The sequence below is a fragment of the Balearica regulorum genome, chromosome 17 (genome assembly GCF_011004875.1).
Source record: "Balearica regulorum gibbericeps isolate bBalReg1 chromosome 17, bBalReg1.pri, whole genome shotgun sequence".
NCBI classification, from domain to species: domain Eukaryota; kingdom Metazoa; phylum Chordata; class Aves; order Gruiformes; family Gruidae; genus Balearica; species Balearica regulorum.
In genome coordinates, this window is record NC_046200.1 from 48,993 (window position 1) to 76,755 (window position 27,763).

At 42.6% G+C, this 27,763-nt stretch overlaps 1 protein-coding gene across 2 annotated transcripts; it reads left to right on the forward strand.

Annotated features, from left to right (window-relative positions):
- Positions 1–1,212: 1,212 nt before the first annotated feature.
- SUSD2 (sushi domain containing 2) lies at positions 1,213–27,763 on the forward strand. 2 transcript variants are annotated; one of them, XM_075769543.1, is made up of 16 exons: positions 1,213–1,233; positions 3,833–3,961; positions 6,323–6,527; positions 7,908–8,059; positions 8,554–8,721; positions 8,968–9,142; positions 10,836–11,037; positions 12,158–12,243; positions 12,861–13,129; positions 14,536–14,679; positions 16,200–16,355; positions 18,093–18,341; positions 19,029–19,301; positions 19,742–19,924; positions 25,720–25,810; positions 26,784–27,763. In XM_075769543.1, exons 2-16 carry the CDS (start codon positions 3,895–3,897, stop codon positions 26,863–26,865), a joined length of 2,502 nt encoding a protein of 833 aa, XP_075625658.1. In that variant the 5' UTR covers positions 1,213–1,233; positions 3,833–3,894; the 3' UTR covers positions 26,866–27,763. The 2 variants fall into 2 exon arrangements, with proteins under 2 accessions (XP_075625658.1, XP_075625656.1); XM_075769541.1 differs by lacking the exon at positions 1,213–1,233 and having other exon boundaries at positions 2,910–3,961.

Sequence of the window (27,763 nt, forward strand, 5' to 3'; positions counted from 1 at the left end):
GACACTTATTATCACCAACCAACCTTTCCTTAAGGAAAGCAGAACCTCCTGAGAGAGAGGGAAGCATTTGTGACAACTGGCAGTATTCCTCCTGCAGGCACTAACAGCGCCTCAGAAACCTTCTCCTCTGGCCAGGAAATCCCACTCTGAAGACTAACCAGGGAACGCCTCAGAGAACAAAGATAAAATACTGCAGCTGGGGAAATGCCTCTTATGATCTAAAACAGCCTGTTTCTCACATAATGAGCATTTGTAGTTCAAGCTACTTAACCGCCCAGCACGAGACTCAGGAAACAATCATCTTCGGCATCACAGAAGCAAACTTCACCTCCTTCCACCCAGCAGCACGCGGACTGCCACACAGTCTGCCCCATCCCCAACCAGTGCACAACCGCCTTCCACCTGCCCAGCCTCCCCAGCATGCAGTGCAGCCCCAGGACTCAGCTATGCCCAAGGTGCGAGTCACAGCTAGTCCTCTGCGGCCAGCCTGAGCTCTCTGCAGAGTTCTCAACTGTGATGCTCCTTCAACTGCCAGCAACCACAAAAGGCTGCAACAGCTACCAAACGGCCAGGTAACTGCACAGCCCCCCCCCCCCCCCCGAACTATCCCCTAGTTCAAAGACTCTAATTTTTCCCACACTGTCTCCACACTGCTTTGGTTCCTCTCTCTGGCTCTGTCTCATACCCCTAAATCCAACTCTAACGTAACGCTGACTGCTAACCCAGTGTCGAGACTACTACTCCCATCGTGCCCCGCAGGCCAACATGGCCGACAGGAAGCCCGGTGCCGGGAGGCTACGCTCCCGTCATGCCGTGCAAACGTGGCTAAGCAGCAGGCTGGTGCTAGTCGCCCGCAGCTCCCAGCATGGCTCGGGACAGACAGGCGTTTTACGCTTCTCGCTGTGGAATGCCAACGCGCTTCGTTCCCCCGTGCGCCGCCACAGAGCGGAGCTGCCGGATCCTGAACGCTGTCCGGAGTTCCCCAGTACAGTTGTAATCTGATCCCGATTCAGCCGCTACCCGCAGCCATCTCAGCTGCCCCTTCGGCTTCGTTTCTCATGGCCTGTCCACGGCATTCCCACTGTCTCTCTCGGCTTGCCCAGAACGGTCCCGGGCACGCAGACCCCTGTCTTGCTGCGGGACACGCAGCTCCAGCCGCAGACCCACCCCTTCCGCACTCCTCACAAACTCCTCCCCCTCCCCAGACTTCCAGTTCACCTCCTCCACGCAAGCGTGTAGTCCCGATAGGCAGGGCTTGGCAGAGGCTTCGTTGTCCCTGTCTGTCCTCAGCTCGCAGTAACTGCCAGTGGCACAATGCCCCACCTATGGCTTCTACCCAACCCTAAGGAGGAGTAATGCCCTGTAACCGCAGCCCCTTAGAGAAAAAGGAGCCGTTATACTAATGGAACACCTGTGCTTGTCGGCTGCACCTAGCCATCTTCAGCATCACAGCTGTGGCCCGTGGGTGCGGGGCAGTGGGGCGGGGTGGGCATGGCCATCAGGCCGTAAGAGATAATTGGGGCCTGCAAGGGCAGCAGTGTGCACTCAGGTGCTTGAGAACAGCTTGCTGAGAGCTAACTGGAGAGCCATGGGCTGCTCAAAAAGGAAAGAGTTGTCGTGAGGGGGGGCAGAGAGTGAATGAAAGGCTCAGGAGCACCAAAAAGCAATTTATGCATCTTGGGCCAAAAGGAATGAAAAGAGGACAAATGAAGGGCCTTGGGGCACTGTTACTTCTGAGGTTTGATGATCACATTTTTAGATGGCAGACTGAGGAAATAACTGATATAAACTGATTGTGATATTTATTGATTACTGAATGCATTATGAGGACTTTGGGAAAGCAAAAAAAATAAGAATAAGCTAGATAAATAATGATATTAATTCATAATTACATGATTATGCAAACTATCCCCTGCAACTATAAAGCTGTTAATTATTGGCCTTAAATCTAACAAATCACATATATTGCCTGTGGGTTGTCCCAGGGGTCTTCCTCCGCTGTCCCTGTGAACTTGGGATTGATTGATCAGATTTACTGTCATCTGTAGGCACCTTGCATTCTTACCATCATAGAGGTGTCCTCTGTTGTTCTTTTATTAGGCCTAGAGAGGCTGCAGGAATGTGCCTGCAGGAACCTTAAGAAATTCAACAAGGACAAATATGCTCAGGAAGGAGGAAGAAAAAACTCTCAGAACAATACAGACTGGGAACTCACTGACTGGGGAGCAGCTCTGCAGAAAAGGACTTGAGGGTCCTGGCAGACAGCAGGCTGAACACGAGCCATTGCTGCGCCCTGGCAGCAAAAAAGGTCAACGGCATCCTCGGCTGTATTATGAGGAGCACAGCCAGACGTCGAGGGAAGTGATTATCATCTTTATGCAGGACTCATTAGACCACATTGAGACTACTATGTCCAGAGGTTTTCGAGACCAGACTGGGTAAAACCCCGAGATACCTGGTGTGACCTCATAGCTAAACCGGCTTTGAGCAGGAGGTTGGACAAGAATCATAGAAGCAGAGAATGGTTAGGATGGGAAGGGACCTTAAAGACCATCTAGTTCCAACCCCCCCTGCCATGGGCAAGGACACCCTCCTCTAGACCAGGTTGCCCAAAGCCCCTTCCAACCTGGCCTTGAACACTTCCACGGATGGGGCATCCACAGCTTCTCTGAGCCACCTGCTCCAGTGTCTCACCACCGTCACAGGGAAGAATTTCTTCCTATCTCATCTAAATCTATGGTCTTTCAGTTTAAAACCATTATCCCTCGTCCTATCGCTATGTGCCCTTGTAAAAGGTCCCTCTCCAGCTTTCGAGAACAACCTCCGCAAGTCCCTTCCGACCTCAATTGTTCTGTGATCCTATACCTCATGTTCCGCTTCTTTCTGGCCCACTGCTGCCATTGCACGTCGTGTTCTTTACCTGAATGCCTTTCAAATAAGCAATAAGTCTCTAATTATTTTTTGGGGACCGCTGGTCCCAGTATAGCCACATGTATATCAAAATTATAGGCAATTGCAGCCTTACGTGATACTACTGATACGGTTATCTAGGTCTGAATAGCCTTGCTTCCCAAAACTCCCATGTCATTATTCCGCACTCTACCCTGTCCTTGATTCTTCTACCCAGCTATAATCAAGTGCAAGGAGGTTCTTATCTCATGCACTGATATTTCAGATACCAGATCAGTGGAGTATGCCTTGCATTCTTTCAGTATCCCCTAAAAACCCTCCGTCATAAAGTTCCTGTTCTGCTATTGGAACACTGTAGCTGTTACCGCATTAGCTCTGCCCTACTTCCTTGCCGGAATATCCTTGTGCTTCTGTTGGAAGGCTTCTGTAGTCCGTTTCATTGCTCTAACATCGTGCCACCGTTTTCAATTATATCTTCCTCAGAATCTCTTTTTACCTCTGTCGTTTACAACCCTTGTGCCTCCACATACTGTGCAGTAAGCGTGCTTTCTCAATGTCTCGTTATCTCCTGAACAAAAGTGTGCTGTCAGCATCTATTCTTTATCGTTCTTCTTACTGATAACTGTTTTTAGTTCCTCCAATAAAAGTAAAATAAACACCTTGTGCCAATGTGGTCTTGAACTTTGGAATGGAAATGCTCATAAAAACAACAGAAATCTCCTTCCATTTCAGACAAATATAACTATCAAAATAATGTGTAGGATTTCTGCTGACTACCTCCCCCACCCCCCCATCTCTTCCTGAATCGGAGATGATCTCTGAAAAGGAGCATCCCCTTTGATTTGTTTTGCTTCAGTAATTTACAACAAACCTTTGAACAGTGAGAATCTTGTTTATTTCTGGACACGTGTTTCTATAAAAGGCTTTTCCCGGACAGGCACAAAGGCTATCACAATCTGCCATCCTGAATCATCTGGACAAAATATGAAATTCGTTGGCATAGATGTTTCTTTCTTCATTCTCTTCACCCTCACTGCTCTTCGGAATGCAGGTGAGTGACTGTCAAAAATTTTCCTCCTTTTACCTACAAACTTTTTGACTTCTGAACTTCAGAATACGCACCTTGGTAAGAAATTACTGATACGATTTGTACAAGCTAAAGCAAAGGCACACAAGCTGGCTTTTACCAGCACGGTGTCGTTTTCAGCCCCTTCCTCTGTAATTTCCAGTAGGACAGTGGATCTTTTCTGGAAATAAACAGACAATCTGGAGAATGCAGTAAATAAAGACACAGAACAACTTTCTAGCTCCCTGTATTGAAAAAGCATTTCTACCTCCATCACAGGCAGGTTTTCTGGTACAGAATGAAGGCTGACTTTTATTTCTGACTCGCTGCTGTTCCTGTTCTTTCCTGCCACACGCCCACATATTATCCCAGGATAAAGGAGGAAGGCCAGCAGAGAGAGAAAACCAGAGAGATTTTGCTACCTTTTCCTTTTCTCGATCTCTCCATCCTACCAAAAAAACCCAATCAGCCCTCCCTTTTCCCCCATGCCATACACAAAACAACACTCAGCGACATTTTCTCCTCATTTCAACAGAAGCTGACATACCTGGAACTGCAAACAATTGCTCTTCAGCCCCATGAGGGGTGACCATAAATTATTTCTTCCTCTCCTAGTCTTGTTCGTACATTGTTAACAACCTTTGCGGAGTTAGTGAATCCAGCAGCTTTTGGGACGCAGTAGCTTTCTCCTTCCCAATCCGCTAGCGTCAGATCTGCTGTACTCTCAGATTCAAGAAATTCCTCCTGTCTCAGTCCCACAGATGTGAATACTTGCTGTTTGTAGGTCCAGCCAGTACGGAGGGTGAGCCTCGATTGCAAAGAAGCAGATACACATGCTACATTAACACAGGCTAACACAGATCAGTGCTTTTACTGGCATCCGAATAAACACAGACAGCAAGCCCATAAACGTGCACACCACCTGCTTCTGTTCCTCCTCTCCAGCTGATCACAATGGTAGGTCACTTGCAAAAACACAAACACACCCTTTCTCTCCAGATTCACAGCCCCACCACGTTCACAGATACCCTGCATGCTAGGATAGGCTTTAAATTTACCTATTAGCTAAGCCCAGATCCCAAGTCCCTTACATGGTCTACAGCTCTGACCTCGGGGCTTTCCAAGTGCGAGTCTCCTTCTACTGACTGGCTAGTTGATCCTGAAGTTCACTTACGATTACAACATGTGCGCACGCACACACGCACAAGAGAGCGAGGCGATACAGAAAACAGCAACAGGATTTAATAAAATGGCTATGGTGATCAGGTACAGAGCTCAGTCCGAGAAATGTACTGACCAGCAGCTTGTTCATGTGTGACTGGCTCCTTTTATGTTCCCTCATCTCCATTTTCCCAGGCTTGTTCTTCACCATCCACCTTGACCCCTCCCTTTCTTTTTGCTTGTGTCCTCCCAGATAAGCAACCCTCCCCTAATCACTTTTTCATCATTGTTCCCAATTTTGCTACAGCCATGTCCAAAGTTAGAATTTCTGATACTTACCTGGGTCATCTCAGCATCGCATGGTATTATTGATATAGTTACCCAAGCAGTGTTGCCCTTGCAAGATTCCACTCCCCAAAAAGTCCTCAGTGCTCTCAGTTGTCTGTGCAGCTTGTCCATCTCACTTAACTCCTCCTTACCTATCAGTGAAATCCAGCTGTTCCTCACAGTGTTACTGTAACGTCTGTCAACTTTTCACTGTTTTATTTGTGTTGAGCAATTTTTTCATGTCACGTCCAGTAATTACTCACGGTCTGCTCAGCTAGACCTCAGCCAGACCTAAGCCAAGGGCCTAGTCATCTGTCTGTGTATCTAGCCATCTTAGCATTAACCCTTAACCCTTGTTAGGGTTAGCCTCAAATAAAATGCACAAAAGAAAGGAACTTCAGTAGCTTTTCATAATCTTATTTTGGAGCACACTTTGATGCTAATGTTAGCTTTCCATTCATCCAAGAGCGCTAGCCTTCAGTCTCACTGATTCCCGTGTAGGGTTGACAGTGACGGGACCCCATCCTGGTTTGCTTAAGACCTACTCTCAGAAATAAATACAGTTAGTGACATTCACTGAGGGGCTGCTCGGGAGATGTATCTTTCTATTACATGTAAAAATACCTGTGGAGTTGGTGAAATTATGTACTGGCTGGGAGGTAAAGAAGTGCATTGTTCCATTCAAAATGGAGCAACCTTAATACGCAGGTGATTACAGCCTTCACCTAAATACATTCCTAAACTAACATAACCAGCCTACTTCATTTATTTACAGTAGTCCTTTAGATCTTGTACTTCTGTACATCTAGAAGAGTTCCATAACATTCCTGACTCTGTTTTTTTTCTTCCTTTAACAAGGAGCTCAAGACTCTTGCTCATACCGATGTGGGGAGCTGCTTGGTACCTGTTCTTGCCAGGTGACGTGCCAGTCCTTGGGGATTTGCTGTCCTGATTATAAAGAATTTTGTCTTCAAATTTCTCCGTACTCGGGATCTCTGATGGGAGGCAAAGACTTTTTGATTGAAAATACATCTCTTAATGCCTCTTCTGTGCTAACATGCAGGTGGGCCATGATTTTATATTCCTCTGCCAAAGGGAGGTGACCCTTTCTAATCTCGCTTTCCGACAATAGATAATTACCACAAAACAAGACTTGTCTGTACAGGAGTGAAAACTTACTTTGAAAAGTTGCCAGAGTCCTGAAACATGCAAAGGTTCTGCTAACCCTCACCCTCAAAGATACATGTTGTCTGTATTTCTACACGGGATCATTTAATTTAGGTCGAGTTCTTGTGTGATGCAATCGTAACTCTGCTAGTTCTTCCCTTAACATATCAAACCAGTGACTTTTCTAAAAGATCTTCCTTTTGGGGCTCTTTGTTGTTGATACTTTTTTAGCATTTCCATTTTGTGAAAAAGGAATATCCATTTCTTAATCTGAATGAGAAAGCAACGAGAAAGAAATGTAGGTAGGACACCTTATCTTTTTTCTGTAAGACAACGCTGTGTATCCTAAGCGTGTCAGCCTGTATCACACTTAGGTACATGTGTCACACACGCAATATATACAGTACACTGACTTTTACTGACCTTGATGTCCTGACGTTCTTTCCATAGAAGGTTCTGAGTGAGATTTTTGAGTCCTTCCCATCTGGATAGCAGTAGCAGCACCTGTAAAGGTTTTTAGTTCTTCATTGGGAAGACCTTTACAGGTGTTCATTCTGTAGAACACAACTGTGTACTTTGAATTACCTGCACAGTTGCATTATCATAACCAATACAAACTTCAGTGCCGACAAGGAAAGATACTACTTCCTGGCAGGCCCCAACTCCCTGCGGTACTTGGAATAGCTATGCAGTCACCATACATCAATCCTGAAGAGTCATGGGTGGGATTACACTTCAGCGCACTGGGCAAGAGCCATAACTGGAAGCAGATGGTTAAATAACGGGCAGTGAGTTCTGAGTTAATCTTTGCAACAGAAATTCTAGAAGAGCGTGAAATTACTTTTGTTGTATTCACAGGACTTACGGGCAAAAAAAACCCACAAAACCAGAAATTTGCAGTGCGTGCATATCACGGTCAATGTTAGCCACCCTGTAATCCTATTAATCCTGTATCACCTTTGTCTTCCTGCTGTTCCTTTGTTATTTCTTGCTAATTTATCATGCCCCCCTCCCCCAGTAATTAAATAGTAAATCTGAGGCTTGCAGATTGCTGTGTATTTGTGCAGAGCACAGATTCACACCAGAATTCACGCTGGTGTAATTAGTGCAAAGTACACGTAAATTTTTCCAGTTTATGTTCACTGCTACAAGCAAAACAGCCACGGGACTTGGAATGATCTACACATGACACAAGGTTACTTAATGAAACACAACTGAGACGTTCAGAATTTTCCTTCTCAGTGGCAATGCTGAAAAGTATTCTCAACATCAACAGGTTCAAGCAGAAAATCAAAACTAGTGGCTATGTTGCTAAGGATGGAAAAGCCCACTGCATCTCCCCATTGCTGTATGAGACTGGTTTCATCCCTTTTGAAGTTTCTACAGATGATGGGCTGACGTTTCCGTACTCTGGAACTTGGTTATCAGGTTACTTAAATCTACAGTATCCCTCTTCTTTCTATATTCTTGCTCCATGGATACAAGATCATATAAGCCTTTCCCTTTTGATCACTTTTCTTTGCCCTTCGCAGGCTGTTTCACCTCAGAAAAGTAATTCTTGTATTATTTCATATTTTGAGAGATGAACTTTCACAGCAATTGAGTTCTGCTGTATGGCAGCAGCAGCAGCAGCATTAACTCATAAAAAGTCCTGCTTAAAAATGAGGTTGACCAAAACCATTCCCATTTTGTAGCTACTTCTATCGGAAAATAACTGCATCGTGGTGGTCTAATTTAAGGACTTCAGACATTAGTAAGGGTTGCCTTCTCTCAGCTTCAGCTTACTCTTTTTACATCGTACATCCTGTTAGAAAACATACACAGGGGAAATACTGCTAAATCTTTAGTAATACAGTGGCACTTTTTCGGGGCTATGCAAAGCAGTAATGTCATTAATCCTTTTATTCTGTTCTGTAATGCAGTACATCACAGCAAAGTTTCAGATGGAGAAAAATGTACGTTGGTAAATGAGACAAAATGGCAATACTATGGCACTCCCAACACTGATGGAAACTTAACTCTTACCTGGACACACCAGGCACTTGCAACAACCCGCGTCAACATAGAAGTCTGGGGATACCAGGAAACAGGTAAAGCGAGGCTTTTCTTATGTGCGCGCAAGCAGTCATCGCATGTGTAACTTATGTGCGGAGCTCTGCACAGCATGCGATCGCTTTCACTGAGGTCTCAAGAAGAGATCTGCAAGTATAAATAACTTGTAACAATAATGTCAGCTTTTCCTCTTCATTTACATATGGGTGGAGACATCGAATTTCAATCTTGTGGTAACTGTTCTCTTCCAGTGTCCAAAATTATTTTCTTCCTCTGTGTGACAGGTGACAGTTACTCAGAAAACTGGATGGCCGAATGGAAATATCTTTATACTTTGGCAAGAGAAATCCCCAATACTGGGAAATTTTCTTTCATTCCTGTACCCGCTAATGGAAATTACAGTACGTGGGACTTTGGAATTTTGAGAATTACACCCAGCAGCTATACTGATGGGCAGAGGCAAGTACATCACAACGTTCATGGTTCACCACCTCCCACAAGCACATCGATGCCCAGGCAGTCACCCAGTAAGGGCTGCTTTGGAAAAACTCCCCTGCAGTTTTATTGCTGAGCATGATGGTCTATAGCATGGAATATACCTTTGGTCAATTTGGGTGATCTGTCACAGCTGTGTTCCCTCCTAGCCTCTTGCCAGCCGCTATCCTACGTGTGAGAAACAGAGGTGGCCTTGACACTGTGTGAATGCTCTTTGGCAATAGCTAAAATGTCGGAGTGTTATCAGCACTGTTTTGGTCACATATCTAAAACATGGCACCGTATGGGCTGCTGTGAAGAAAATTACTCCACTCCAGCCAAACCCAGTACCCTTGACAAACTAGGACCTGCTGATTTCTTTTGTCACAGCTGTGGAGGAGGTCCTAATTGTGGAACTTTTGTCACTGCAGCCACAGGCCTTCCGCTGCATTTAATTTTTTTTTTCTGTTTTGTATGCAGGCCTTTGCATTCCTACAAATTTTATGCCCACTTCCTTTTATTTCATTGTATATTTCCCCATGATTTTTGGTGACTTACCTCTGTAAGTGCTCCATACATAATCTGAGCTTGCACAGATATTCCTTCATAATTCTTCCACACGTCTGCAGTTTTTGATGCTGTTCTGGGTTCGGCTAGGATAGAGTTAATTTTCACCAGAAGCTGGGATGGGACACAGCCAGGACAGGTGACCCAAACCAGCCAAAGGGAGTATTCCATACCGTGTGACATCATGCTCAGTATAAAAGGGGGGCTAGTCGGGGAGGGGCGGTGCGGCTCCAGGGCTCCCGGCTTGGGCTGTGTGGCTTCCTGACGGGTCTGAGCGTGAAACTGCATTGTGTCACCAGTTTTGTGTATTCTGTTAAGTACTGTTGTTATTTCCCTCTCCCTTTGCTGTCCCTGTAAACTGTCCTTATCTGGACCCATGAGGTTTGGCCTTTGTCTTCCCATTCTCCTCCCCATCCCACCGGGGGAGGGGGGCCCTGACCAAGCGGCCGCTGGTGCTCAGCTGCAGGCTGGGGCTAAACCACGACAGATGTACAGCCCCTCTGAATTTATAAATACCACCTCTTCAGTGTTAAAACGTGTTGCTAATAGATCGGAACCTTTTTTAGCATTTAGGAGATGCTCCCCATGGAAGGGTAACCTCTTTCTAGAGGGTTTTTTTATTACACTTCACGTATGATATTTTTTCATGGTTGGAGAACAGAGTAGCCTTGGAACACTTCAAGGATTCTGGATGGTTTCTCCCCATCTGGTGCCATCAGGCCTGGTATTACTGGGGCACAGGGTTAGGTTTTGTTAGAGGATCCAGACGTTCTTCATTCTGGCCTAAATGGAACGACAGTGTGAAAAGGCATGAATAGAAAACCTGTCTCTAGAAAGATCCATGTAAGCCAGAATCACAAATGCTAAAATGTATTCTGATCATTGCATACTTGCTGCATGCTGTCATGTCACCTTCTAAATTAGGAAGCGTTGGATTCGCTGTCGTTTTTTTGCAGGAAAAAGAAAGAGGTGGCCTTTGTAATGAAATAGCAGCTTGCAAGTTGAAAGACTCCTCGTAGCTATAGTTAGTGATTAAGACACAGCGTTACTGTCAAAACGGTGCTTGTTCAGCTATCATCAGATCTATTTTTTGGCTCTTTTTTTTTCCCAGCAATATTCCATCGATCTGGAGCTCAGAGCATGCATTGGCTTGGCACCTTGGGAAAGACTTCAGAAATGACCCAGATGCATGGGCAACTGCAAAATGTATAGAATGGGACAGAAAGGAGGAGAAGCTTCCAAACTTCATGGAAGAAATTATAGATTGCCCTTGCACCTTGGCACAGGCAAGAGCTGACACTGGCAGGTTCCATGTAAGTTATTAATCGATCCCTTTGGCTTAGTACGGTTTCAAGTAGAAGCTTAGGGAATGCCATACTCCCCACACACCCCTGTTCCCTCTCTAAAAGTCATTACAAGGAAATGAAATGATTATTTAAATTTGCACAAGTAGCATGTCAAATGGCAGAGGCAGATACAGCTTACCCAGGTAGTATGAATGAAAAAAGTGCCCGTAGGACAGCGGATGGAAATAACCTTCAAACAGGGAATTAAGACAGTAGTTGCAGTGGTAGACAGAAGACACTCAGGGAGGAGCAATGAGCTCTATGGAGCTGGGAGCAGGGATGATTTCTTCGAGATCCTATGAGATGGCAGTCTGTGTTGTAGGCGATATCCCATGCCAGAAGAAGCAGGCCGTATGTCTGCCTAGTATATCATAATTTGCTGCACACCCTTCCACCTTCTACTTCAGAGCTCAAGTCCACAGTCATAATCCATTATTTCCTGTCTCCTGCTTCCTTCCTCCTTCTCAGCTTCACTGTTAACAAGGAACTGACAAAAGCTAAGAAATCAATTGCCTTTTAGTCTACACTTTCACTTACAGCACTGATCTGAGGACCAGATAGAGTAACTTCCTCACCTATTGATGATACCAAATGGTGGCAGTGCGTTTATGCATATTAAAAATAAAAATAAAATAAAAGTTAGGTAATTTTGTTGCTATTCTTTTCTGGTTATGAAACTCGAAACATGATGTGTATTTTAAATGATCCCATTAAAAGCACGTGAATAAAAAAATAGATCTACTGCTCTGCCTCTGTCTAAGAACATAGGACAAAAGTGAAGTTTAGTCTGGCGTGAACTGTGTTTGTTATGGACTTATAGTTGAATTCCCCACCTAGCTGCACCTGTTCCTCAAGGTCCGTTGCAATAGACTGCAAAATGCTCAGGTTAGACTAATGTGTTGCTCCAGTCACTTCAGTATTAAATTCATTATTTTTCCTGTCATTCTGTGCTATTCAATACACAGCCGCAACCAGTTAATTTAGAATTTAAACTTAGGTCAGAAACAAAGGGTGGGGAGAGGACACAAAAATAAAAAGGACAATGGGGAAAAAAACCCCAGTAAGCGTGAGCATTGATCTTTTTCAGACAGACTATGGCTGTGACATTGAAAAGGGGAGCGTGTGTACTTATCACCCTGGCGCTGTGCATTGTGTAAGAGCTGTTCAAGCCAGGTAAAGAAAATTTTTTAAAACTGCATTTGTTTTATGACTTGTTCTGCCCCGGAGATAGCAGTGTCACAGAAGTCACTGCATCCAGGTCTCTGGACGCTCAACTCCCAGATTCATAGCAACCATTGTATCCTTCTTATTCCCGTATTGGTCCTCATTGCTGAGACGAAGTTAAGGCCTTAGATTTAATACACAATTAATTGCACTGTGCTAAACCTTAGGATACCTAAACAAGTGCTAATGCCTAAAAGAGATTTGATTAGGCCTAATTAAGCCTTTCCTGTATTGGTCTATTTAAGTTCAACAAGTTATTCTTTGCACACTTTCTATCCAAACAATTTTAAAGAGTGCTATGTTTGTGTAGCTATAAGGCCTACAGAAATTCCTTACTGCCTTGGTTAAAAACCCCTTCCTTCCTATCCCTAATCTGATTTAATTTATAAGAACAGAGGTAGGCGAGAGCGCAAGTCTAACTGGGAGGTATCATCTCTGGACATCATATAAAGCTCGGCAACCGAAACATTTAGCTATACGCATAGAAAGGCAATAGTAACCTCTACATAAGAATGGACTTCACAGAGCTGAACGATGACTTTCTTCTCACTGCTTTTCTCAACCAGTCCCCAGTACGCGGCAGGACAGCAGTGTTGCTATGACTCCACAGGGACACAAATCCTCACGCATGACTCCACCGGAGGCAGCACACCTGATCGAGGCCATGACTGGGGTTCACCACCTTTCATGAAGCCTCCCCGGATACCTGGCTTTTCCCATTGGCTTTACGATGTCATCAGCTTCTATTACTGCTGCCTGTGGTCTGACAATTGTCACTTCTATATGAAAAAGCGGCCCTCCAGCGACTGCAGGACGTATCGCCCACCTCGAGCTGGTAAGGATGTCAGAATTCCATTATGGAGTGCAGCTTTTTCATGCAGTGTTGGCTTTTAGAATATTTGTATATGTATGTATGTCAGTTGACAATGGTGAGAGTACAGTGGCCTGTGGAAAATTTCTGAGGAAGGTTTCTATTGATCTATCAGTGGCAAAATTTGTATGTGGTTTTTAATTGTCCTGCAAGATTTTCTGCTGTTGAGTATCTCATTAACCCCTGGAACCTGAATAGCTGAAGTTTAGTAGTGAATGTCCATGACTTTCTATAATCAGTGGGCACTTTCTCAGAAAGAAGACGGTTAGGGATAGTTAATGACAGCTTGGCACTAGCTAGGAAAGCTATCATGCTGAAAAATGCTACTCTCATCAAATGTGGGAGTTTGACCATTGTTCCTGCCCTTCGTTTTTAAGTAGCCCTCAAGTCTTGCCATATCTCTGTTGCTGCCACTGTCTTGCCTTCTTCTATACTGCTGGGGTGCTGAGGTGTCTAGCAGGATTGCGCCCTCCTGCAAAAAAGAAAAGTGAAAAGAGGCAGCTGTTTGCTTCAGGCAAAAAGGAGAAAACTGCAGAGGGCGCTGGAGGAGGTAGCTAGCATGTGATGTCACAGAACACAAGACCATCCCAGGAGAGAAGGAGAGTGAAAGTCTTTCCTAATTTCCCCCAACAAATTTCCCTGTCTGGAAGTAACAAAGGAGTAGGTGATTTTCTTTTGTGAGTGTTCATTTGCTATGTGCATTTTGGTCTGAAAATCCCAAGTGAATGCACTAACTGCTGAGGAGAAAAAAAAAGGCCCTGTTTCCCTTGGTCTAATGAACCTGCTTTATGGAGGGCACTTTTTTCTCTAGGGAAAGATTGAGAGAGAAAATGATCCAAAATACTTAGCGATCAAGCAGTTAAGGACCTACCTGTCACATGGATATCCTTAGTCGCTGAGAGTCATACCTCAGATAAGATGACACAACTTCAGGGGTTTTTTGCTGCCACTTCCAGCTACATTTGGAAGCTCCCTGGTGAGCTGCTTGTGGCATAGGCCTGTGTTTGTGTCCAAATCTCTCCATACATTACATGCGAATCACGCGTCTAGCCTGACAGTGAGAATTCTGGTAGGGAGCCTACCGGGTGAGCATTGCTGCCCATAACAGCCTTTTAAAGTGCGGCCCTAAGTGTTTGCAGATGAAGATGACGGTGACTGGAATGACATTACTCACCATTCCCACAGTACTGTTCAAGGATGTCATGGCTGTTCCTCATGTCACATTTACCATGGATCAGCCTTGCATTTTTTTTCTTTGTTTAAATGCTATTCTTTGGATCACCACAATGGGAATTTTTTTTCTCGTGAACCTAAGAAGAGGGTTGTGGTTTTTCACTTGTTCTTATTTCTCTTTTTGCTTTTAAAAACAGCATCTGCTTTTGGGGATCCTCACTTCTTCACATTTGATGGTCTGAACTTCACCTTCAAAGGCCAAGGAGAATACACGTTGGTAGAGTCTGATCTCACAGCCCTAAGAGTGCAAGGGAGAGCACAGCAAGCACACTTTCCCAATGGTAAGTTGGTAAGAGAGGAAGCGGGGATGACAGTAGCTTCTGAGGTTGCTTGATTTGCACTTTACAGCATTCCTCCTGTCTTCTCTAGTCTTCTCTTTTTTTTGGCCATTTGTGAAAGATCAATGTTTTGAAGCTAATCAGAAGGCAGACAAAATGTTCAGGAAAAAAACCCAACTTCCTAATCAAAGATTGTTAGTTTTATTGGGTATGAGTAATAGAAGTGTAAGGTTTTCTGTTGTGTTTAAGAGCTCAAGGAAACAATTCTCAGTTCTCTCCATGCCCATTCCCATCTAAAAGGAAACATAAGGTCGGTTCTAGGAATCAGTCGACAGCCGTAGCTCCCAGATGATGCATTTTGATAGTATTGTAGCTGAAAATTAATATAAAGCAGGTAAGTGTATGCCCTGCTTTATTTTCTTTCTGTGTTAGGTGTATATGCACGCATGTGTTGACAGAGCAAAACTGTCCCAGAAGGACATGAGGAAACATACTTTGGATGGGGAAAAAATTATTTCTGAGCATCTCAAGCTAGCAGAAAAGTACAGCATGTCCGGTGAGAAGTTGGTTAAGGGGGTCGGTTTTTTATTCAAAGGGCCTGATCGTCATGGTCTTTTGGCTTGTTTGTAAAACGAAACCTGGGGCACAAGAACCTTTCTGGAGGTACCTGTGGCCTTCATCATTTGAATGGGCAGATTGCAAACCAGTCTGTAAGAAGGAGATTATCATATACCTGCATTTTAAAATGAGGGAAAAATAGAGTATGAAACAGCAGAATGGGATCATGCTTCTCATGACAACCTGAAAAGCCTTATGTTAGATTTATGCTTTTCCTGTATCTAGTGCTACTTTACGGTGTGTAAAATAGCAAGCTTGCCTCAGGAAAGAATATTGCAGCTGGCCTCAGGGATGCACTTCAAGGATTTAGTACTTCTAGTAGAATTATAAGGATGGACTAAAATTTGTGCGTTTCAGCAGCCATATAGACATGAATGCTTATATTGAATATCGCGTTGGATAGGATGGAGATTGTCAAGGAAATATTTTGCAGCTGATAGATTTTACTGTGTTTGTGGTAGAAGTGGCATGAGCCACTGAGCAATTCATTCTGAAGATCAGTTTCTTAAATTTTTGTTCACTCTGTTTCCTTTTTCTGTCATGCCCTCCCTGATACTATCTTCGATTTTCCCAGGCCTTACTCACAGAACTGAATATGCAAGAAGAAGATCAACCGGTCTTCTTATATAGCTCAGCCACTGCCATTGGGATGAAGAATTTAGAATTTCCAGGCTTTTTTAGCATTAAACATTCTGCTTTCAATATAATATACTGGTAGGAGACTTATACTGCGGGTTTCTATGTGACTTACATGCTTAGCAATTTCCTGAAATATAAATAATCATATTTAATTATTTTTAGGAAATATCGGGGGGGGGGGGAAGGGTTGCCTGTATCATTATAACCTTCCACATTTACTTTGTATCATGCTGGGTATTTTGGGGGGTTGTTTTTTTATTTGGAAGGAACTGGGGCCCAGGTGACAGGCTTGTCTGCAGTGGCCATGCAGGAGAACAACTCTGATGTGATCGAAGTACGCTACTCAGAGAATTTGAATCTGGAGGTCCTGTTGAACCAGAGGGTCATCAGCTTCTCTGAGCAAAGTTGGATGGACCTCAAAGGTTAGTTACAAATATCAGCCTTGTAAGATGTTATATTCTGATGGAGCCCGTGTATAGCTAAAAAATATCTCTAGTTGAATGGTTTTGACTCCCTTTTCAGTGTCCTTTTGCAAAACAGGCTGCAGGTCACTTCAAAAGTTATGTGAGTGAAACAAAGGACAGGCAATGTCCCAGCTCATTAGAATTTATTTTATTATTACATAACTTTCTTCAGATCAGTTTCTGCCAGATTGAGGCAGAATCAGTGGCAGTGCACAGTTGGCACAGGTCTTGGTGAAAGAAATAAAATTGAGAGCATGGGGGAGAAAGCCCTTCCCATCCAATTTGCCTACCTGGCTGTGTCTTTATACTAGCCCAGTGCATGGATTCCTCTGGCCTTTGAGACTGATGACAGCTACAATATGGGCAGGAATATAGCCACTAGAATTATGGGCTGCGCATCTCTTTCCAAATAGCCACAGATCAAGCATGCTACAGAGAAGCACATCGTGGCTATCTGCATTCCCATGGAGAGGTGTAGCAAGGAGTTGTGGTTCGGGTGAGCACATCAGAATCTGCAGCCTTCCTGCTTCTCATTAGCATTACTGCCAGTTAGCCCAGCTGTAACTGGAAGCACCTATGCTGTGTCCAGGAAGAGGCAGAGTCATCTGATCTGCCAGTAGGCTGGACTGGCACGTTCTCCTCTCACAGAATGTCCAAATAACAGAAATGACAACCTTTTCCAACACCTGGTGCTTGCCTGAACTTTCTGGGATGCGAGGGGAGTATGAAGGGATGGCATGCTGTCCTGGCAATGACAGTGAAGTATTTTAACAGGTGGCTTCAATGCCCACATCATCTATGTCCTCTTTCAGTGACTTGTAGAGCAATGGTTTTCCTTCTCCTCCTGTGGAGGGTGAACGGAATGAAAAACTCCTTGTTCCACATTCTGCTTTGAGCTTACTGCATCTAATGCAATGAAACCTACCAAGCAAAGTGAAATCTAGTAAAGTATAACCAAAATATATACTAAAATATAACTAAATTTCATGTTCACCTATCAGGAACTCTCTTGATCAGCCAGATGTTATCCCTCTATTCTTCTACCGAAAAGACTATGAAAAGTTGACTTTTTTTCCTCCAGGGGTGTGATCATTTGATTAGTCTTTATAATAATTTGACAAATACCCTAAACATTACTAGATTTTTAACAGTAAGTCTCCTATTCAGCAGAGGAAGTTTTCTGTGGCTAGCAATTAGTATTTCTCAAATGGCTGGAAAATATAATGAAGACTGGAGGGAAGGCTACATTGACAAGGAGCTGCAGAGGCAGAGAGATGCGGGAAGGAAAAAAACCGGAAGGGACAGTGATGAGGCTTGGAGAAGAAGCCATGTTAGGGAGGTCTTGACAAGACAATCAAAAAGCAGAGGAAACCTGTGACGACTGAGAGCAGTGCTTCCAACTCACAGCCACTCTCTGATGTAATCATCTCATATCGTAAAGTGTCTGCTCTGGGACACTGGCAAAAGGCAGTGCAGATTATGTCAACTGTGGACCTTTTCTTGCTACTACTTTGTAGTAGTCATCTTACCGCAGTTGCACGTATGAAGGTGTGGCCTCCCTTTAAATGTTTCTCGGAATGCAGTCCAGAGTAGAAGGGAGGAACAGCTTTATGAAAAATGGTTAGAACTGATGACACAACAGTCTGTTCACTATGGATGATTAGCCATTTTGTCCTCTCTCTCTCATTGTTATAGGTCTCTTTCTCCATTCTACAGTTGATCAGAACATCACAGTGATGTTCTCTTCTGGGTCTGGAGTGGAAATAAGGGGAAGCGGAGGATTTCTGACCCTGACAGTTCTGCTCCCTGAGAAGTTTATGAATCACACGCAGGGTCTCTTTGGGGTAATGAATGGCAATACAGAGGATGACTATACTTTCAAGAATAAAACCACCATGTCAGTTCATGCGAGTCCCCAGCAGTTGTTTGAGTTTGGAGCTAACTGTAAGTAAATTTCTCTGGTCTATTATTACATTTTCTTTACAAATTCAAACCAGCTTGTGATTTACAGACTAGCAAATGAAGTCTGTGGTAAGCAACCTAAACTGGGGGAAGAAAAGGGAGTAAGGGAAGCATGCCCTCCTCTACCCCAGTGGGTAAGGACCTGAAACATGATGCAAAATACCCTCTGGCTACCAGCCGATCTCTATATCAAGCACAGTGTAGCCATACTCCAGGATTCAGAGCATACTGAAAAGTCTCCCTGCTCCTACTTCAGGAAGTTTCTGATTTAGCAGAGGGAAATCAAAAAGCAGGGCCATGGCAGATGTGATAAATTTAGGGACATGCAGGATCAGGATTTCTGTTCGCAATGTTTGGTTTAGCTAGCTCTGTCTGAGGTACTTCTTTATCACCATTTTGTCAGCAGGCATCTAAAACCATCTTTATGTAAAATCATAGCTACACAATTATTTGGATCTAATTTTAAGTAATTGATCAAACAGCACGTTAACTAACTTTAGTGCTAAGTTAAGATGAAAAGGAAAATAATCTTGAGTGGAAGGAAGCTGCAGGGCTCCGTAGATCTCTTCCAGCTCTAGCTACATTTACGCTTGGATTAGTAGCAGAAGGTGGTATAGGTCTGTAGGCAATGTTACATATGAATCTCTCTTTCTTTCTCCGTCTCCCAAGGGGCTGTTGAAAATGAAACTTCTCTTTTTACTTATGACACGGAGTTCTTACTGAACAATTTCTTCTATGGGGAAAAGCACAGTGCTTCCTTTCTGCCTGTGTTCTTTCCTTATGAGGACCCTGCTGATCCCCTGGTGAAAGAGATGGTCATCTTGTGTGACTCTGACCCGTTCTGCAGATTCGATGTCCTGACAACAAGAAGCCTTCAAGTGGGAAGTTCCACAAGACTATCTCATCAGAAACACAAGCTGCTGGTAGAACATCTAGAGCCAGGTGATACAACATTCCACAAATCATCCGTCACTACCGTTCTTTCTGCAGGGCATCTAAATAGTTAACATTGTTCAAGGAGGCTTTGCTCAACTGTAAGTTCGTGCACCTGTAAATACTCTTATCGGGAGGAATTGTCCTTGTACCAGAAAAGCTCTGCACTGGTAGGATACTTAGACAAACACCAAATAATTTCTTTCCGTTTCTTCCACTACTACACCACCGTGTAGAACCCTTATCGTCATTTTCTGTGCCTTCACCTGTCTTCCTCGGACTTAGAAATAAATAAATAAAAAAAAAAAATCAGAGAGTATTGTCTTTCAGTTAGCCTAAAAATCTTTGTCTTTCCATGAATTGCTATTAAAATGCCCTTTGAATCATTGTGATGGAGATTTGCTAGTCCGAATCCAAAATACTTTAACCAGATATGTCTCTTTTACTAGTGATCTCTTGCGGCTGGCTGGATCATCCAACCAATGGAAGAAAGAATGGAACTAACTACCTGCTGGGTTCAACCATCAGTTTCATCTGCAATCAGGGCTATGAACTCACTGGGTCGAAGGAAAGAATCTGCCAAGTGACGGGGGCCTGGTCTGGAGACACACCCAGTTGCATCCCGAGAACAGGTCTGTTTCCCTTTAAATGTAACAAATTGACATTAAAAAATCATTATCACGGAGAAGGTAATCTCAGTATATGATGATGGCCCTTGACAAAAGCAACTTCTCTTACTTGGGAAGACATTGGACATGAGATCCCTGGGTTTCTAGGAACAGCAATATTCAAATCTAAGTAACAGGTGGTTTACGGTGTGTTTGTTTATTTATTTATTTTGTGTGTCTACTCTTTCTAAGAGTTTAGGGCTACATGCTTCCCTTTCTCTAGGTTTGGCTGAAAGGAACTGGTAGGCATGCTTCTTGAGTGGACAACCTAAAATAAATTTCAAACTCAGCCTTAGAAAACCAGGACAGCATAGTACTTAGCTAAAAATTATTCTGTAATGGAAAAATACAAAGGCTACAAAAAGAATCCTTATTTACAGCATTATTTTCATGTAATTTTCTTAAGTAAATATAATGTTCTTTTAGCAGGTTTATAAATATATAATCTATGCATACACATAGAGAACTAGAGCTTACTGAAATCCTTTAGTATCCACACAATTTAAGCTATTTTTCAAGTACAAATGATGGCACAACCCCCAACATTTCAACCATTTATTGTCATTGTTCTGTCATCACTCATACAGTTTCAACTTTCTTTGCAACTAACTGGAGCAAACGTGTGTCCAGTGAGCAATCTGAGGGGTGGGTTATGAAGTCGCACATTATAAAATGAGTGCCTGAAGAGAAACTTTGCAGAAAAGCACCTGGAGGCCCTGTAGACACCTATTTGAACACAAACCAGCAGTGTGCCCTTGTGGCAAAGAAGGTTCATGGTGTCCCAGGCTGCATTAGGCAAAGTATTGCCAGCAGGTCAAGGGAGGTGATCCTTCCTCTCTGCTCAGCACTGATGAGGCCACACTTGCAGTATTACGTCTAGTGCTGTGTTCCTCTGCACAAGAAAGATGTGAACATGCTGGAGAGCGAAGGGCCATGAAGATGATTAGGGGACAGGTGCATCCCTCTTATGAGGAAAGGCTGAGAGAGCTAGGACTGTTCAGCCTGGAGAAGAGAAGGCTCTGGGGGAAGGGCAGGGAGGATCTTATCAATGTGTACAAATACCTGCAGAGAGGGTGCGAAGAAGATGGAGTCAGGCTCTTTCCACTGGTGCCCAGGGACCAGAGGCAGTGGGCGCAAACTGAAGCACAGGAGATTCCCCCTGAACATCAGGAAACACTTTCTCACCATGAGTGTGACCGAGCAGTGGCACAGGTTGCCCCCGGAGGTGCTGGAGTCTCCCTCCCTGGAGATACTCAAAAGCCATCAGGATGCAGTCCTGGGCAACTGACTCTGCGTAACCCTGCTGAACAGGGAGGTTGGAGAGGATGATCTGCAGAGGTCCCTTCCCACCTCAGCTGTTCTGCGATTCTGTGATTCGAGAGCAGACACACCCCACAATTGTTGAAGGCTTCCACTCTTTTGTTCTAAAGGATTATGTTATCTCAAAATGTAATGTATTATTCTATAGCAGTAAAATCATTGTGAATGATGTAATACTATTTAGTATAAATAACATAAATTTACTACCCCTCTTGCATTGCTACTGTTAGATTTTCAATGGGCCTGGGATTGTTGGATTTAGTAGTGGTTAGGCTGTCTCTACGATTTACAGGAAACTGCCCAATTATTGTCTAACAGTTTCAACTTTGTTTTATTCATACGCCACGTACACTCCAAATGTCCTCAAGATGGCAATGTTTCAAAGCACCAGTGTGATGCAAGGCCACATGGCATGTTGAAGCACTTTTAATGCTGAGTTAATTGTTCCCGAAAGTACTCATAAAATAATTCATATCAACAGATTCTCCATTCTGAGCACCTTCCAAAGAAATGTAGAAAGAGCACAACAGATCAGCAATGAATTCTTGGCCAGCTGACACATTTCATCAGCCTCTGCTGGCCTGCACCAATTGCTTGTTCATTTCCAAAGCAGTTCTGCACGTTTAGTGATATTTGTGAGATGAACCGCAGCGAGTTTGGGCAGAAAACCGTGGACTTTAGCATAAAAAATAATTATTGAACATTTGCACATACAAAACAGGGAATGTTGCTTAAATTTAAATAGGTGAGCGAACATTTAAGGAGTGTTTTCTTGGACCAGCCATTGTTAGTAATCAACACGCAACTGATTGTGTTCACAGGGGCCAATCTCAGTAGTGATGCTATTTTAGAAAGAGTGAAACTGGAGGTATTTCAGAACATTTCTGTTTAACACGATAGGCCAGAGCATATGGAGTACTTTAATTAACTATTGAAAATAGGAAAGATTCAGAAGTTTAGTGGATAATTTAGCATGCTTCGTAGTTCACAATAATAATAGATCGTCTGTCAAAAGTCTGAGAAGAATGAAATCTTTACAAAGTAAGGCCAGATCTTAAAAAGTTAGTGGCAAAACATTTTGCCAAGCTGAAAGCTAAGAACATTTTTCCATTGCTGCCATCAACCGCATACATACTGGATAGGAGCCAGTCAGTCTCAATAAGCAAACTGGATGCTGACATTTACACTACAGAAAGGGGGGCAAAAAGCCAGCCCTGAGGGACTGGAGGGAAGGAGTTGGAAGATACGCACAGATTAACTGCATTCAGAATGATGGAGACATGCCGCAGCATTATGGGTAAGCAAACAAAAACCGTAATGTTTTCCAGCACATGGTTTCCTGAACGATGACAAAGAACAACAAGATGTGAAAGAATTTTATTGATCTGATTGTAACAAAAACCTTCCTTACTATTTGATATTTGGGGTCGTAGTTCATTTGTAATGTAAGCCAAATAATGCTGATTTTTATTAGCCTCAGGAAGTTGGAGTATGGCAATGCTGCCCGTTAACAGCAGGATACTGACAATACTGACAACTGATTGAGACACTATCAAATATAAATTGCATACACAGTTCTTCATTCATTTTTTTTTACTTCTGTGCCCTAATAATGGCATTCATATCTAGCCTCGTTCCTCCTTTTGCACCATAAGATATGCTGCTGTATATCAGTCTGTGTCTGAGAAGGGTATTTTATTGATAGGTCCAAGTCTCTCCAAAGATAGGCAAAATGGTCCAAAGTTCCTCTCACTTATGTCTAAACCTCTAGTATTTTTATAGCACGGACAGCTAGTACTTGCTTTCCACTAAATACATTTCCATCTCTGGTCTGAGACACAGTTGAAATCCGGTGCCAGTTTTCCTCGCATTGATTCTGAATTCAGCATACGTACAAAAAAGGTCTTCATGTTGTCAAAATCTGTTGTTATTGAGATCGGGTTTCTTTACTCTTTTCCTCTTTACCCAGCAGCATGCTGCTGTTTCACCAACATCCATTTTATCAAGCCCTGTGATAGAGGGACTTCCTGATGCCAGGAAAATGCTGACAAAATTAATGGACAGCATTTCCAAATTTCTGGGCGCCTGAATGGGTGACCACTGACCTAGCCACTGTGATTAGTGGTCACATTTTTACTTCCAGCACGAACTATTAAAACACGCTTTTTCAAATGATTTCTTTCATGCTAGTCAAGAACACAGGGCCCAGCCCTCTATTATTCTCAGCTTCCAGGAGTACTTCTTTACAGTGCTGTGCCCATTACACTCGCTGCAATTTTGTGACACATCAAATCCAAGCTCTGTATTGCAAATCACCAAGGTTTTTTATTTGCTGCTTGCTTCTGTTTTTCAAAAGCTGGAACAGTTAAAATAAAGGCATGAGGACTATGAAAACTGTATAGGAAGAGATGGAAACAAGAAAATTCAATGCTATTTATTTTGAAAAATCCATTTCTGTATTTGAAATTTCAAATACAAATTATGCGCTTGGGCTTGCATGTTGTTACTTTTGAGTTTTGCTTCCTTGAATTAAAGTTTCCATGGAAATCCTCTGCTAATAATTATTTTGCTATGCTTCTAATTACAATCCCACTGCAAGTCTGGCCAGTACCACAGCAACCTCCCTTCACAGAGTATCACACAGAGGAAGAAAAAGAAACCATCCAGCCAAAGCAAAAAGGAGAATCTAGTAAAATCAGAAGTAAAATGCAGCTAAAAATTATAAAATCTTAGCAATATATACATATAGTCTGTTTGTGACAGACAATAATTTGGTGGTATTAAGTGCAATCTGGTTTTGTCTGTCTTTTTTCTACACACCCCCCACACCCCCTTCTCACTTCTAGGTTTCATTTCCCAGGCTCAGGCTCTGTGTAAATACATTTCTTTTTAGAAGTTTGTCAGAAATCTTGTTAGTCTTCTGTGCTTTTTTTTCAGATGAGGATGCAAAAAAACATTAGGGCTTCTTACTATGGAATTGTTGTCTATCATTTCCAGGAGACTGGCTGCAAAACATACTAAAATCAAGAAATCTAACATGAGATTATAAATTAAACACAAAGATTTCACAATAGAGGCAAATCACCACTGGGCCAAACTACCGAGGCCAATGGTGGGTGCTCACCGCTTGGCAAAGACAGGGTACCTGCCTGTAAGGTGTGTGTAAGCCCGACAGAAGTTTTTGAGCCTTGTACAGGAGTTGCTGGATGAAGGACCAATGCTTGTGAAATGGTTTATGTATCGCACTTCTTTCTTTAAACTTCAGTATAAACCAAATCAGAAACCAAATTATCTGTTCTAGGATCACGGAAGCGTCTGTTGCTCTGCCACCGCTGTGTGTTAGGCTGTAGTTTGGGCAGTTCTTCCTGCAGGGATGACAGAGCAATGGAAGAAAAGACTGGCAAAAACGCAGCCCAGATGCACCATTGCTCACCTATCTCTAAACAGGCTGTGTGTTCCCTGACACATGCATATAGTGCTATCACTAGGTGCAGAAAAAGGGCAGGGCATTGAATCTACTTGACCTTAGGATGCTACAGTGTCTCAGAGCCAAGGAACTACACTTCTGTTTGACACTCTGACACTGAACCTGGGACAAAGATTGCTCACACTAGGACTTGCAGTTTTTCAGCGGTGCTACTCCAGCAGGTATTTTCCTTAAAATACAAAAATCAAGAAGCATTGTTTCTTCCAGACAGTTCACTCCAGATCCTGCATCTCCTAAACTTTTACTGGTCCTCTTAGGTGTCATGAAAAATTTACCTGAGTGGTATCTTTAGCTTCCATTGCTCACTGTAGCCATACAGCATCCTGCTAGCACTGTCCTACATCAGTAGGAAAGTGACAGAACTGGTAACCTGCAACTCTTTAATAGAATAAGAAAATAAGAGGAGATTTGTCATTCAAAATGGTTTCATATCTGGTCTCTTTCTATCTTCCATGTGTCCTTATTATGCAGTTGCGGAATTAAATTGACCCTTTTAGCGTGTTCATGCTGTCTGATGCAGTTCACCGTTCCCACATCAGAAGAGTCGCTCTCTTTTACACAGAGCATTAAGCAGCAGAGGCAGTTTCAAAATTTTAATGCCAACACAGGGGCAATATTTAAGCAATCAAACTGAAATGAAAAATGACAGTTGTTGGGATTGCCAGTTCTACATAAATATGGTACATTCATGATGTTAACTACATATTAAATTAACCACTAGCCATCCTTTCTTTGTGTTAGAACAGCTTTCGCAGCCATCTACCCTAACTGTTAAATGTAGGAATTATGGGAGCTCCTACTCTTTACCAGTTTGTTCCACAAATACGAAGAACACTGAAATTAACGCTATATGTACAATTTAAAAAATTGTCACATGTGACTACATTCAAACAGATATGAAGAAATGTATCAATGTCTTCTTGTTTTGTTGTGGTCGATCTCTGTTTTTCAGATATCAAACAAGTAATTCTTCTCGGCTGTGTATTTGGAATAGTTGGTCTTGCAGTCCTGGCACGTCTGACTTTCTTATGTAGAAAGGAGAGGTAAGACTCAAATGAACTGAACACGCTAATGAACCTGCTAAAAAAATAGCAAGTGTTATGACCTTTTTACTAATTTTTCTCAATGACAAAGAAATCAAACATGATATTTTCCTGCTACTATCTTTTATGAAAAACATCAAATCTGAATAGTCCTTGTGTCCTTCTGGAAGACTATGAAGCAAAGTTGGAATTGTATTATCAGGACACGCAAATGTGATTGATTGATTGAGAAGGATCAGAACTTTTTCATCAAAATAATTTATTTGTGAAGTTACAAAGCTACCTGATTAAAATCACAGTATTTAGAATAAAATTTGCGGGAAATCAACATACCAAGGTGCTCAGTAAATTGGTTTATGCTTTTCCTTCTCAGTTAGTTGTGAGGGTTGCTTAGGTAGACACAAATGTATCTGTTAATATTTTGGTGATATGTTTCGCACAGGAAAAAAAAAATAAGCCAATATAAGGTCCAGAATTTACCACTGATTCCCGAGTTCCCTACTCACTCAGACTTTTCTCCTCTTTTTTGTACTCAAAACCCAACCTTTTTTCCAGACTCTTCATTATCAGTATTTTCAAACCACTGACATTTGCCCAGTTTCTCCTTTTGCTCCTGTAATTTAGACCATGGTACTAGAAAACAGAAATTGACTGTTGCACAGGGATAACAGCAAACCTTCAATATTCTCTAATTTCATCAAATTTTGCTCAAATAGAAGGAGTGCTTCAGTCACCACTTTTGGCAATTTAAATATTTTGAATCTTCAGTAGTGTATGGCAGGGGAGGGATAATGTTCCTTGGGGGAGGTATGCACTGGAATTATGTAGAACTGGTACTTTAAAAATTGGTGCAACGTTAGTATTCTACCTAATCCAATATTCTTCTCCCCTTGATCTAAGCAATGACATTATGGTAACAGTCACCTCTAGCCTTTATTTTTTTAAAACTTCTTCTTTGTCTTTTCTTCCAAAGACACAAAGGCAACCAGAAACTTGTTTCAGAGGTTCCAGTTGTATCTGAACAAGAAACAATGGAATTCCAGAGGAGTTTTTAATGAAATACAGAAAAAGCATAACAGAGGATTAAATTATCCACAGCAACAAAAATAGACTTTCCAAACACAAACAACGGTTTCATATACTATGCTATCATTTGGTTTCTGCTTTCAATGTCATGAGTGTTGAATCATATGGGAAATGCTAACCAACTTCCTGGGATTAGATCATGGCAGGTTTAGCCTACTATCACTCTCAAAGTTTTGGGCATTAGTTTCTTCTAACAGTCACATCTCTGCCAGCAGAACCAGAGTTCTGACAAAATCAAAAGACTTCATGATTGCTCTGCACTTTTCTTCTTTTACTTGAAAGTTAGTAAAATGAAAAGAATCCTAGCCTACTATGCTAGCCATTATCAGAGAAACAATTGCCTTCTCTGGGGCCACGTAAGGCTGATTTAGAGAGATGTGAAAGTGGATGCAGTCAGATGGACTATTGGCAAGTTGGGTTGAATTTACAAATTGTTGGGGTTTTTTGGGGTTTTTTTTAGTAGGGAGGGAGAGATATTGAGGATAGTTAAACATTGCATTCTTACATTTTGGTGAGTCTCTGAATGCAGACTCAAAGTGGCATTTTTTTTTTCAGTTCTGACCTAATTTTAAAAGGATACAACTCGGGGGGGGGGGCGGGGGGGGCAAGAGGGGAAAGTACTCAGAAAATGAAACCTTTCCTTCCAGGCTAACTTATAATGATTTTTTGAAAAAATCCATCTTTATTCAACTGTCCAATTAGAGTCCATCTTCAAAAGAAGAAAATCTGTTACCTGCACTGGAAATGTTTTGCTAAACTTGCAATGTTTTCCTTGAATAACTGCAACATGCATACTGTTTCTTTTTTAATATCTACCTGTATTACAGTGTGTTTCATTATTTTCATTAAAAAGTGATTTCTGAATCA